General features: G+C 41.5%; 1 protein-coding gene across 2 annotated transcripts in view; it reads left to right on the top strand.

Annotated features, from left to right (window-relative positions):
- Nucleotides 1-12,210, top strand: part of mpdz (multiple PDZ domain crumbs cell polarity complex component) — a 54,529-nt gene extending 42,319 nt beyond the window's left edge. The window contains exons 33-44 of one of the 2 annotated variants that reach the window (XM_088348689.1): nt 223-328; nt 1,129-1,274; nt 3,734-3,817; nt 3,887-4,080; nt 4,174-4,188; nt 6,227-6,374; nt 7,276-7,362; nt 7,428-7,500; nt 7,569-7,732; nt 10,513-10,617; nt 10,693-10,790; nt 11,693-12,210. In XM_088348689.1, coding sequence (XP_088204815.1) covers nt 223-328; nt 1,129-1,274; nt 3,734-3,817; nt 3,887-4,080; nt 4,174-4,188; nt 6,227-6,374; nt 7,276-7,362; nt 7,428-7,500; nt 7,569-7,732; nt 10,513-10,617; nt 10,693-10,790; nt 11,693-11,963 — 1,491 coding nt within the window. In that variant the 3' untranslated portion in view covers nt 11,964-12,210. The remainder of the gene's footprint in view (nt 1-222; nt 329-1,128; nt 1,275-3,733; nt 3,818-3,886; nt 4,081-4,173; nt 4,189-6,226; nt 6,375-7,275; nt 7,363-7,427; nt 7,501-7,568; nt 7,733-10,512; nt 10,618-10,692; nt 10,791-11,692) is intronic. The other variant, XM_088348690.1, reaches the window with a different exon arrangement.
- The last annotated feature ends 1,777 nt before the right edge of the window (nt 12,211-13,987 follow it).

The following is a 13,987-nucleotide window of genomic DNA, read 5'->3' as shown; positions in this document are numbered from 1 at the left end:
AGTGGTTGAACCGTCAAGCCATGCCAATACGTTGGGGGTGGGTAGCATTAGAAGGAAGCTAAAAAAAACAGGAGTTCTTCCATTTAGGTTGGAACTTTCAAGCATGTCATTTTCGCATTTTATGGGCCCAAAGGTTCAGGGATTTTGTCCAGATTTGAAGCATGGCCACTGAGAGCGCATAAAAAAAGATAATAAATCACATTTCACTCATTTCCCAAACAGGAAGATGTTGTGGTCAGGGAAGGTCCCACGGAGGACGAGGCGACTGTCCAAAACGAACAGGAGGTCAGCACTCTGCTTTGTGTCAATCAAGCAGAGACGTCTTCTAGTGAGTCACATATTTTCGACCCCTGTTTACGGCATCATATGACGTCAACAAAAAATCATTTATCCTGCCCAAAAACTTTGTGTCTGACTGATTGACATTCTATAATATACTGGCCTGCTATTGGTTTGCGTCTCGGCATCATGAAAATGCCAATATGGCATTGGCTAAACTACCCCCCACAGTGCATTTTTATACATTCAGTTCAGAATCTTGTGTTCTTGGCAAAGACGTTGCCTGTCTATGATATTGGACTTTTTGGTACTGTATGAAATCTATATTAGTTTCGAGGCTTGCAGTATCTCTAAAGGGAGAAGCAAAAACATGATAACCATGGAAACAAAGCTTGTGATTATCAAGAAATACAAAGAAGGCACACAAAGGGATACCCTTTTGCTAAGTTGAATGTCTGTAACCAATCAGGAGTATTTTTAAATTAAGTAAACGGTTGGAAATCTCTTCCGGCCGGGTAAGACGATCAGTTTCATTTCAATCCATCATCACCGTTTCCTCCCCCTTTTTCAATCACCTGCTAACTGTCCTGCACCATAGCTTTCTGTCCCCTACTCAACAGTAATTTCCCTTTGCGTTCCCTGCTTCATAATGGATTAATGCTGTATCCCATGGGTCTACTGTATTTTATTCAGTGCCATTGACATTGACCAATTAATCATTCTCTGCTTGTGCCCTTACACATAACCAACCTCAAATAGAAAACAGAGGATTGACATTGGCATTAAATTTCAAACGGTTTATGACCGTCAATGAGCTAAAGAAACTGTTTTGTTTTTTGTTTTTTTCAGGTCCCAGTCGGTCGTCAAGCCTGTCCGCATTGGCCTCTGACCCGACCACCTGCCCTATCATCCCGGGCTGCGAGACCACCATCGACATTTCCAAAGGGAAGACGGGCTTGGGGCTCAGCATCGTCGGGGGCTGCGACACTCTACTGGTGATGAAAATTGCTATAATTTATTTTCAAATACAATGATACCTTGGTACTCGATTCACTCTGTATTCAAACAAATCGACTTATGGGGGGAAAAAAACGTGAGGAAATTTTGTTTTAGCATTCCTACGAAAAAACAGAACCCGAACACACCCAAACACAGGTATTAATGGGTTGAGAAGCATACACAGGCAAGGATATAAAGATGGCGAGGAAAACTTAGTCGGCTTTAGCTGTTGCCACAGTCCCTAAATACCCCCTCTATTGATTGCAGTCAGGTACAAGTAATTTTGAGTCCTTCGGTCCGTCTGCCTGCTGGCACCCTCTCAGGACCGTGGCGTGCTCAATCTTAAAAAAAATTTGCACGCTTAGGAATGCATAAAAAATGATAATTATTTTTTATTTGGCAAAAGTGGTTTGGCATTTGAACAAAACAGTGATCGATCACCGATTTCGACTGGATTATATCAAGTACTGTTATGAGATGATGAAAGTGCTGCCCAAGACTTACCAAAAGTGGTTCCCCTACGACCTTGGTGGTTAAGGGATCCGTGATCGGAAGGTTATTATTGTTCTGTATTACATATAACATAATGTCATGCATTTCATTATGATGGCCAGCAGAGGCCAGTGGCGCTCTTTGTTGCTTTATTCAAATGAGGCAACCGGTTTACTTCATCATGGTAACTGGATTCAATAAAGGCAAGTATAGAAGTTGTATTAATATTCTGTGTATATATGGTTGTTTAGGTCCGTGTTTTTCAACTAATGTTCTGTTCAACTTTATTTAGAGGATTGCAGGAAATTGCCAATTGTTTTATTCCCCCCCCCCCAAAAAAAAAATCATGCCATTGTTCAGTATCTTTCCTTTCTTCCAGTTATCAGTCTTCAGATTCATCCATATCCATTTAGAATTTCTGGCTAATTTTGGGGGTCTAGCTGCGCCTTATAACCTAGAAAATATGGTAAAAATTCAATATTTTTGACGGACATGGCATTTCGAGATTATTTGTTGAAAAGAGTGTCCCTTGAATCCAAAAACGTTGGAAAACAATGGTTTAGGTACACGTTTTTTTAATACTTGGGGTATTATGTTATGCATTGGAACATATACAAATAAATACCAATTACAGAGACCCCTCACTACTTTGCACTTCAGTAATTGCTGGTTCAGTGAATTACAGATTTTGAATTGAATGTAATCGTCTTTATTGCCATTGATATCAATGTTGTGTGCATTTTTTTATAAGCAAACAGCATGCAGAAAATGTTATCATGGGGCAGGTTAGGTAGGGCTTGAGTGTGACTGTGCGCAACTGTGATAGGCTGGTGTATGCTTGTATGCCGTCCGTTAAACAACAGGGAAGGCACACAAGTCAATGAGTTCGCCCGAAAACCAATTGGGAAACATGGTGACAGCTAGCTTGAAAATGAATTTATCAATTAAATCTGACTCTTGAGGAAAGTCAGAAGAGGGCAAAGTAATGGTAATCACCAGCGGGTTATCCATGGATGTTATCGAGTCTGGGAAGCGATTGAGGCGGCGTCGGGAGAGAAGGTAATAGCGAGGCTACAGATCCACAACCCTCACAAGCCACCCTTGCCGAGCCTCTATCTGCTTTTTAAATTTGCTTTCTTACACTGAAAGGGGAAACCCTCAATTTGGTTGTACCACTGTTTAATGCCAACAAAGACCATTTTTTTAACTGCAGTTGTCAAGAACCAGTACAAGATGAGGACCCAAACGCGTGACGTTGCTCACACAAGCCTTTTATTTTACGGCAAATGGGGAGTCATGCACGTTAGGCAGCAGTCTGGCATGAAATGATAGGAAGCCAGAGGCCGACGAGATCAATACCAATTGCCCGAGTTGATATCAGACAGATGGGGTCGATACCGGACAGGACGGGACAGACAGGATAGATAATGAAACAGGATGTGGAAAATAAACAGGACAAAAATAGACAGAAACAAAACTGGAAACCGAAATTAAACAGGACAAAATAAACAGGAATAATAACGGACAGGAAATACCAACAGGAACAGGACCGAGTCGAAACGCACGTCTTGTGGGGCAGAAGTTCGTCGACGGACTGACAAGGTAAAAATAAGGATAGGATAGGAAATCTGTCAATGAGCCGCAGCTGGTGCCACACGGGCATGGCCAATTGGGCGACATGGCAACTGTGACAGCAGTATGTGTTCTGTGTTTTTATTTGTAGATCTATTGTTACTTTTTTGTTACAGTTGTATACTCTCACTCAGTAAGAATATCACCTCGAGGTTCTTTTGTCCCTTGTTGGCTTTTATGAAGGTGTTACGCAGATTTCCACTTTACGCGGGAGCTTCTGGTCTTCGTAACCATAATAACCGAGGGATTACTGTACAAGCACCCATCCTAAAGAGATTCTGGTCAAGTAATGAGGGATCTATGTATTTCAACTTTTTATTCCTATCCGCAGGGGGCAATTATCATCCACGAGGTTTACGAAGAAGGCGCAGCTTCCAAGGACGGAAGGCTTTGGGCTGGAGATCAAATCCTCGAGGTCAGGTCACTATAACAAACCTTCTTTCACTTCATTCAAACAAATTCCTCCCTAATATCAACATGGCAGGTAAACGGCACCGATTTGCGAGCGGCAAGCCACGACGAAGCCATCAATGTATTGCGGCAAACACCGCAACGAGTCCAGCTTACCGTCTATAGGGACGAGGCCCAGTACAAGGAAGAGGAGCTGTGGGACTCTTTCCTCGTTGAACTCCACAAGAGTCCCGGACAGGGACTTGGTCTGAGCATCGTGGGTAGGAGGTAACCAATGAAATATCCTTAACGCCTGTTCAAATCTGATATTTTGTAAATCCACTAAGCTGTCATGACTTTTTTTTTTCTTTTGTGCCTCAGATCGAGGGACCGAAGGTAATTTTGTGCTCAATAGGGGAGCAGTGATAGCTTAGCTAGAGCAAAAAGGTCACCTAGTCTGGGTTCCGCACTACTTGTGTCTGCTAGGAAGCCAAAGTTCTATGAATATATATATACAGTACTGTTCCAAAAAAAATAAAATATAGTGAAAACATTTTGGATTTTCTGTAATATAATTTGAAGAACAAAATGTTCTGCTCAATATAGAAACAGTCTAGAGCAGGGGTCAGCAACCTTTTTGGTGTGGAGTGCCACTTTGAAATTTCCTTGTAAATCAGTGTGCCACACCAAAATTAATGACTCGCACATATTTTTTTATATCCAACAGAGCTATCATTTTACACTAGTCCAAATATACAACATGGATATACATTGAAATAATATAACTGACCAATTTATCTTCCACTATTATTGATCATTAGTAAACTAAAAAAATGAATGTGAGCAACATGTAGACAAGCCTGTAGACATCCATGACTTCAACTTTTTACCACAACACTCAACCATTCTTCATCAACAATGAACTACAGTCAAAAAACAAGTGATATGGACAGCTACCATACCATTCATCAATGAAATCTTATTGCAGAAAATATCAAAACTTGAAACACACTCACACACACACAGACGCTTCTTTAATATATTCGCCATCAGTAAATGTTTTTCCATGCTTTGCTATGCAGTGAGCAATGTGATAGCTTCTGTTATTAGCAGTGACAACGGTTTTCAAGGTCTGTGTTTGTTTGCCGTACCTGGACACAGCTCGTTTTAATGTCTGCGCCTTGTCAGACTCATCCTTGTTCATGTTTCGTCTCGTAATTACGTTTAACACTTGATGTGCGAGGTACTACGCTCTCGAAAAACAATGCACAAACAGCGCGGTCATATTTTTTTGCACAAAGCCCCAGTCATCTGTCCACGCTGGCAGGAAAAGAGGATTTTTTTTTCGCTGGAGCAGCGGTCATGATTCATTCGTTTGTTGCACGCCGGTGTTTCTGTGGCAGGGTTAAAACACGGATCTCCTCCTCTCCTCGGAACCACTCACAGACGGAGCAGAGGAGGAGGGGCGCTATCGTAAAGCCTTTAAACAACACGACGCGCAACTGAAAATGACTCCATTTCAGTTAAAAATGCGCATTAAAAAAGATCATTATTATTTTGCCATGCACTTGCGTGCCACTGGTTAACACTCGTGCCAGCAGTGGCACGCGCGTCATAGGTTGCCGACCCCTGGTCTATAACATAGAAGTCACCTCTTGTAGTTTCCTGACTACTTGAGTATGCTAGAAAAGTGGAAATGACCAAAGTTCTATCAAGATATTCAGGACTATCCCAGGAAATGAGGATACAGTGATAAACGTCCTTACTTTCTTTCACGCAATTAAAAAAAAGTGCTCGGTACAGGAGCCACGGTACCCTAGTTAGAACAAAGAAGATATACAGTACTGTCTAAGAAAATGTGAATATCTCAACTACTATGTGTGTGTGTGTGTGTGTGTTCATAATTGGCTTGCAGGCTCAGAAGCGGCTGAACCTATTTTGGTGAAAAGTAACACGGTTGTTCTGTAGGCAGAGTGCCATCTGGAGGAATTAATAAACATTGCAGTTTTATAAAGCGATAACATTGCCTAAAAACACTTTCAAGTTAAAATGGCTCTTTTAAATGCTACTCGGATTTTTTTCTTTCAAATCTGAAAAATGTTTCTATCCTTTAGGACAGGGGTGGCCAACCCGGTCCACGAAAGCCAAATGACCTGCATGTGTTTGGAGTTTCTCAGGTCCAATACAGGTGATTCCAATCACCTGGATCATTATCAAGCTCTCCCAAAGCTTGCTAACAAGCTGGACATTGGCATCACCTTCTGTTGGAGCAGAGAAACCTCCAAAAACATGCAGGACAGGCGGCTCTCCAGGACCGGGCTGGCAACCCCTGCTTTAGGAAATACAACTTTCAGTATTTGGCAGCTCTGCGTGTGGAACTTCATATCACAGATTATATTCTGGAATCCCTTCAAACTTTAACTGTATTTTCTAGGAACGATACCGGGGTTTTTGTGTCCGACATCATCAAAGGAGGTTTGGCGGACACAGATGGCCGACTGATGCAGGGCGACCAGATCCTGACGGTCAACGGAGAAGATGTTCGTTCTGCCACCCAAGAAGCAGTGGCCGCTCTCCTCAAGGTTTGAACACATGGGGGCGTCGTCATCACATCGGGGTATTTACCAAATTACTATGGGTCACACCTGAAATCCCCAAATTGGCCAAAAATTCGTGAGTGTGCCTTAAAATATACTATACTGGAAAATATGGTGGATTGGAAATGCATACAGTATATGTTGGTGTGCATTACTACTCTATTTGTAGAATTGCAAAACATTGTATGCAATGGAAATCAAACCCGGGTCGTGGCGTTGAGAGTGCTAAATCCTAACCTATACACCAGTGATATAAATAATCTACAAAAAGGCCTTAGCTTTCATCTTATTATCAGACTATTTTTTTACTCATGGTACCAGAGACGTGTGTTAGAGAATGGAGTAAACAGAGAGTCCTTTTGAAGCAAGTCCATTTCATCATGAGAATAATGTGTTTCCCCTATTGTTCTTCTTTGAGTTTATTTCCAGTATATCTTTCAGGACGGCTTGGCACCATGAGTAATTTGACTGTGATAAAAAGATTAAATCTAAGGCCTTTCTCTCTCTCTCTCTCTCTATCTCTATCTCTCTCTCTCTCTCTCTCTCTCTCTCTCTATATATATATATATATATATATATATATATGACGGGTGGTCGAGTGGTTAGATTTCAGCCCTCTCGCAGCGACCCGGGTTTGATTCCCATTCCATACAATGTTTTGCAATTTCTGTCTGCGATATTTTTTTTAATCAAGAATCAATGATTGCACTAATTAAGTGTATAAAATGCACGTATAAATATGGCAGCTCTTACTGTAGTTTTAATTCTATGCGCCTTATAGTCCAGTGGACCATATATGTATGACACAAGAGGGTGCAGCACTGCATTTTTTTTAATCCAAAGCGCCTTATAGTATGGAAAATATTGTATTCATTATTGTTTTTAGTGCTGTGTGGGCTCGCTGAAAATGGACATCGGCAGGTTTAAGGCTGGCCCCTTCCACTCGCAACGAAGGCTGTCCCTAAGTAGCCAGGTAGGTCGACACCTTTTTGTGGTTATTTCAAATTTCAACTGAAGGTTTTTTCTTGGGGGGTCCAGATGGAACCAACGAGTGAACCCTCCAGCTCCAAGGAGGCCTCCGGAATTTCTTGCGAGGATGCCGGTCAGCAGTGTATGTGAACTTAAAGAAATACAGCACGGCTCAGGATTTTATATTTAAAGTCTTTGCTATATTCCTAGCTCCGGATCTCCAGGACTTGAGATCGGTAGAGTTTGCCAAAAGCCCCGGTGACTCCCTCGGTGTCAGTATCGCTGGCGGAGTGGGCAGCCCTTTGGGGAACATCCCCATTTTTATCGCCATGATGAACCCCGTCGGATTGGCGGCGCAGACCCAGAAGCTCATGGTGTGAAATTTTCCATTTTGTAAAATCAGTTTTGCCGGTTTGAATTTTGCACCAGGATGAAAAAGCAAGCAATTAAGTGTTTAGTAAACAGTAGACCTCTAGCATACAGCAGCCTCGTCTTACAAGGTTTTTATCTTTACAGTGTGGAAAAAGGTGTTTTTTTTATATATGTTCCAGCCCATACAACGTCTACAACAGATTTTCTTGAATGCGGATGACAGGTTGCGTCTCTAAGATGCCTGTCTGCTACTAGTCGAGGTTATATAAAATGCATCATAAAAATTCTGACATGTTATTGGCTGATCTACTTCCCACAATAATTTTTTCTTGCTTCATTTAGTTCAGAATCTTCGCAAAGACTGCGAGTCGGCAATAGAAAACTGTATTTTTGTACTTCGTTTAATAGTTATAGGTCCTTAGACTTTGATGCTAGTGGGAGAAGCAATAACACATTTACCATGACAACAACGCTTGTGATCTTAAAGTAGTAGTAAGAATTCAATACTGTGTTCTTTGTATGGTATTTATTTGCTATGGGTGTAACGCTTGCAGTGATGCTAAAGTGAGAAGCAAAAATGTGATAACCATGGTAACGAAGCTTGTGATTATGGACAAAGCAAACAAATAGCCACCCTTGCTAAGTTTGCATATTGTAACATTGGACGATCGGGACTATTATTAAAGATAAGGAAGCAATTAAAATGAGGAATTGTAAGAGCATGACAATCCTCGCAACCAATAGTTTAAAATCAGTTTAATTTTTAATCTGGGCTCACTGTCTCTCGCAACTTGAATTTGAAAAGAATTAATCAAATTACATTTTTTAGGAATTTAGTGCAGCTAAACAGAAGTAAAAACATGATAATCATGGAAACCACGAATCAGACACGTGAATGTTTACCCTCACTAAGTTGCATGAGCGTCACTATTAAGAATAAGGACACGATTAAGGATAAGAAAATCCCCTAAAGAGCATGAAAATCCAGCAAGTGGAGGTTTTAATAAACGGTACAATTTTTAACATCTGACGTTGCCGCCCTCCCCCTTCCCTTTGCATCCAACCGCTACTCCATTTAACCAGCTCAAGTCAATTCACATCCAATTTAAAATCTAATGTCATTTTCCTTTGTGTATATTTATCTATAAAGTTATTCAATCATATTCAAGTATACTACACATACGCAGTACTTACTATATTCTATTGTATTTTTTTAATGTTTTCATCTGGCGTATCGTGGGTTTGAACACTTGAACTAATTCGCATGGGTTTCTAATCCCCGCCATACAGACATTTCTCTTTGCGATCCTCACCTCAGGACAGATTAATTCCATATCCCGTGGCTCTACTGTAGTTTGATCCACCGCCATTAACCAATAAAAGTTAAATACCTCCCGAGGGTGTCGGTATCACTGTCATCTTTATCCGCCCTCCAAATATGCATACCAGTCATTCCGTAACGAAGCAAAAAAATTCTGATGGGAGCCCGCGAGCCAAATGGGCGGAAGAAAGGCCACGTTGACAATCGCGGGCCGTCAGAGTCTAATAAACGTCCCACGCTGAAATTTAGACGCCTGGGGCTAACAGAAAAACCCGGTCGAGCACAATCGGCCTGCTTTGTTTTACGGGATGAGTGTGACCTTGTAAAGTGACGGCCTTCGCCCACATTCAGAATTTACTTTGCAAAATGCTCCGTCAACACTTTAAATCTAGAAAGAAAACAAATCTTGTGTGGGGATACAGCCAATAATCAGATTGGAAACATAACATTGCCCATATTAGGGCTGCAACAACGAATCGATCAAATCAATTTAAACCGATTATTAAAAGCGTTGGCATCTAATTACCTCATCGATTCGTCGTGTTGTGCAATCTATAAGCCACTGAGCACGTTAATGCAAATATAGGGATTTTTCTATTTTTCATTTTAGAAATCGTCAGGATTGAATTATTCTTTCCTGCAATCAGTAATTGAATTTGGCTCTAGGTGTTGCTTGTGCTCTACCATAAATAATTGTATCTTTCTGAAGGATGCTAGAATTTCCTATACTGATAAAAATGTAAATTACTTTGAGTTTTTTCAGTTCTGATATGAATTACTAATCCCAAGAAAATAGATGAACCAGGCCAATTAAAATAGAACACATACTTTATTAACACAGAGAATTAATCATAGGGTGGAAACAGGGGAGGGGAAGGCACTGGAGATTAGGGGAGTTTTCGACCACTGAAATTTACTAAAACAAAAAGAAAGTTTCCCGCTATATTGCTCGTCAATTTTGGGTAATTGTACAGAAAACGGCATGACGGTTGTTTGAAGTTGCTAAACTTGTTAGAAAGCCAAAGAAGTGAGAATTTTGCGTAATGTTCTGTACTTTAGAATGCCCCTCCAATCGACATAATCACGTACGGTGAGAACATTATGTTGATCATACTCAAAGATGTAGTCCAAAGAACAAATTTGTTGACAACAGTTTTAAAAGGGGTTTACATTTTTTATATTTTTGGGCGGATACCAATTTTGCTACACATAAAATTTTAATTTGGTGCAGTTTCTTCATTTTTGTTTTGCTTGTTAAGTGTAAATGTAATATGATCTTTAAATAAGGTGGTAAGAAAAAAGTATCTTAGACATTTGCGGGTGTATTGCATACATTTGTATGTATTTTTTTTTGGTTTATTGTTACTTGTCAAACACTTGTTTTTAAAAAATGGTTTCATATCTAATATTCAGTCCAATCAGGTTCTTGCCTACTTATAAACAGAGTCTCTTTTTCTTCAGATCGGGGACCGGATCGTGAGCATCTGTGGGACGTCTACCGATGGCATGAGTCACTCTCAAGCTGTCAATTTGCTTAAAAACGCCACCGGGACGATACAGCTTCAAGTAAGGCCATGTCAGGTTATTTTTTATTTTGTTTTGTTTTTCTCTTAAGTGCTCACATCAAAGTGCGCTGTTTAGGTAGTGGCGGGTGGCGATAACACGGTAACCGACGCAGCTCAGGAGCAAGCAAGCGGAGGCCTCCAGCCGCCTAGCTGCATCTTCCAGGACGACATCAGGTACTTTGAAGCGTTGTCTCACTGAATAGATTTTGGAATCTTTCATTTGTCTTTATTCATTCTGGATACTCAATGTTTATATTCCTATTTACATTATTATTACTTCTTTTTGCTACTGAATTTTTATTAAGTTTCATGATTATTTTGATAGTGTCGACCATTTCTTCCTGTGGTAAATAATATATCAGTAGTGTCAAAACTACGGCTGGGTGGCCATTTGTGGCTTACTGACTCATTTTCAGCAGCCCACAGCATACAGTGAAATAGATAATTGTAGCTAGAAATGAGTTTGCAGCTTTATTAAAAATGTTGCTACTTTGTGTTTTGACTCTGCAACCTCTGTGCATTGTGGGTTGAAAAATGATCCGGGATCCATTATCCTAGATTGCATATTACTCCCATCACGAGCCTGCAGAGCGATTTTTATTTTTGTGGCTGGCCTGGCAGCTATTTTTTACCGTTCGGTCATAAACTGCATTCGTGCGGTTGCAATCCATTATCCCTGATCCTTTATTCCTGCATGCAGAGACTGCCACAAGACTTGTCGAAAAAGAGTGCCATTCCTGCCAGCCAAAAATCCCCCTTTAACAATTGCTGAGCGCATGCAAAGCACATTTTTGTTATGGTGCTGTAGTGTAATATTGTGGCCCACTTAAAATAAACTGCATTTTTTCAAGATCCATTATCCACAGTCGACTATTTGTAAGTAAATGATGAGCTCTGTTTGGAACAGTCTTGGTCATTACCAGTGACAGATATTGTATTGGCAGGAATTGCTGTCCTGCGTGGCGGATGCTCTTTTTCAGTTCTTTCCTTTGTCGATTCTTGCCTACATACTAATCACCGGATTTTTTTTTTTATCTCTTACGTGGCATTTAACCGATCCTGCCTGTCCCCACCAGCCCCCCTCAATACAAGAGCATCACGCTGGACCGAGGGCCGGATGGGCTTGGCTTCAGCATTGTGGGGGGCTTCGGCAGCCCCCACGGAGACCTCCCCATCTACGTCAAGACGGTTTTCAGCAAGGGAGCAGCAGCTGAGGACGGACGCCTGAAACGGGGTGACCAGATTATGGCGGTCAACGGACAACCACTAGAGGGTGTAACCCATGAAGACGCTGTGGCCATCCTCAAGAGGACCAAAGGAAGCGTCACACTCACTGTGCTTTCCTAAAATCTTTTTTTGCAAGCTTCAGATTAAGTTCCTCACTGGTGCTGCTCAAAGTTATATAAGTGTTCCCCCCCTTCACGAATGTATTAGCCCGAACCAGTGTGCCAGTTTTTTGTTGTTTGTTTTTTAGTCCAATCACACTCTTTGATTTCCAAAGATTTATACATGTAAAAGTAATCACTAAACACACAAAACTCAGAACTATGTCGAACTCAACTCAACGTAAATCATTAAAGAGTTTTTTTTTGTATTTGAGTTTTTTCTGTTTTTATTTCAGACGATTACACACAATTTATGAACAAGAGCAGTGTTTCTCAACCGAGGGGGTCGGGACCCCGTTTACAGTGAGTTGCAGCCCATTGTTTTTGCTAAATAATGCTAAATGGGAAAAAAAAACTCAACTGAGGATCATTTAATCTCCTTAAAGTAACTGTACAGATTTTGGAACTTTGTTACACCCTGCCGCTATCCCCTGGCTTAAAGTCATGATCGCAGTCTTAGGGCCCGGTCACACAGCTGTTTGCGTCTGTATCGCGGGTAAAATTTTGCGTTTTTTTTTTTTGCCCGTGGTTGCCCGCGATGGAAAATGCGTAAAATTGGCCAACCCGCTGTTCATCGGTGGTACGCCCGCCAAACAGACGCCCGCGACTGTTCCGCTTCCTCATCGCGTCATTTCCGCGTCATTTTCTCGTGTGGACCACGGGTATAAAAGCTGCCGAGCCGGCAATATGCCGAGAAATGCATCCTTGCCGAGATTTGCATCCCCTCGCTACTACAACAACTTTTACCTCGTTTTATCTCACTTTTATATCACTTTTGGGGAATTTAATGGCGAACATATAACCAAAACCACTTCGTCTTTCATTTGTTGGAAATGTAATACAACTTAAACCATTCCGTCTTTGTATTTGTTGTGAATGTAATAGAACGGTAATGCACGCCGTATACAAATCACTTTTGAGCAGGTAACATGTTTATTTTGCCTTTTTCTATTCAAATCGCTCGTATTGAAACTGTGATGCACTCTACCGTAAAGCTTATTTCTGCATAATAAGCTTTACGGTAGAGTGCATAACAGTTCTCAAAAGTGATCTATATACGGTGTGCATTACCGTTCGATTACGTTCACAACAAAAACAAAGACGGAATGGTTTATGTTGTATTACATTCCCAACAAATGCAAGACGAAGTGGATTTGGTTATATGTTCGCCATTAGATTCCCTAAAAGTGAGATGAAACGAGGTAAAAGTGGTTGTAGTAGCGAGGGGATGCAAATCTCGGCAGGGATGCATTTCTCGGCATAACACCGGGCTGTAGAAATCATAACCGCTCAAGACACAGTCCGTGAAGATCAAGATTTCAAGCTATGGCACCGAAGAAGCCAATATGTAATTATTGTAATAGTTTTTATTTTTATTTTATTATCTTGTTATGAATGAAAAGAAATGTCAAGAAATAAAAATGGATTAAGACGAGGTCACTACGGTGACGGGGATCCATGTCCACCCCTTGACGTCTCGAGCACAACTGACGTGTGCTCGGCAAATCGCGCTGTATATTTGCGGAGAAAGGCGTTTGACCGTCACATGCGTAACACGCTAATTTCACGTAATAACACCGCGATACAGGTGCAGAACATGCTATGACCATGCTCCACCCACGATTACCCGCTGAAATTTCGCGTCCTACCCATGTGTAACCACGCCCTGGCCGCGGCCAGAGCACGTCGTTCCGCGTCATTTCCGCGTCATTACCTCGTGTGCCGCCCGCGGTTAACACGTGGTCTACAGTTTTGAGCAGCGCAAAACTTTTTCGCGCTGCCAACCGCGTGTGAATTTCCGACCGCGTGTAAAGCACTGCTGTATCTCGTCTGTATGGCGATTTCAAAGCGTTCAACAGCGTCTGCTTCACAGGCAGAAATTTCTGGCCGTGATTCAGACGCAAACGGCTGTGTGACCAGACGCAAACGGCTGTGTGACCGGGCCCTTAGTCAGGTCATTCATGATGCGCGTGCAAATACGTGCAT

The sequence above is a fragment of the Urocampus carinirostris genome, chromosome 11 (assembly GCF_059441175.1).
Source record: "Urocampus carinirostris isolate Australia breed hairy pipefish chromosome 11, RoL_Ucar_1.0, whole genome shotgun sequence".
Taxonomy (NCBI): Eukaryota; Metazoa; Chordata; class Actinopteri; order Syngnathiformes; family Syngnathidae; genus Urocampus; species Urocampus carinirostris.
This window is presented reverse-complemented; position numbering and strand designations above follow the sequence as displayed.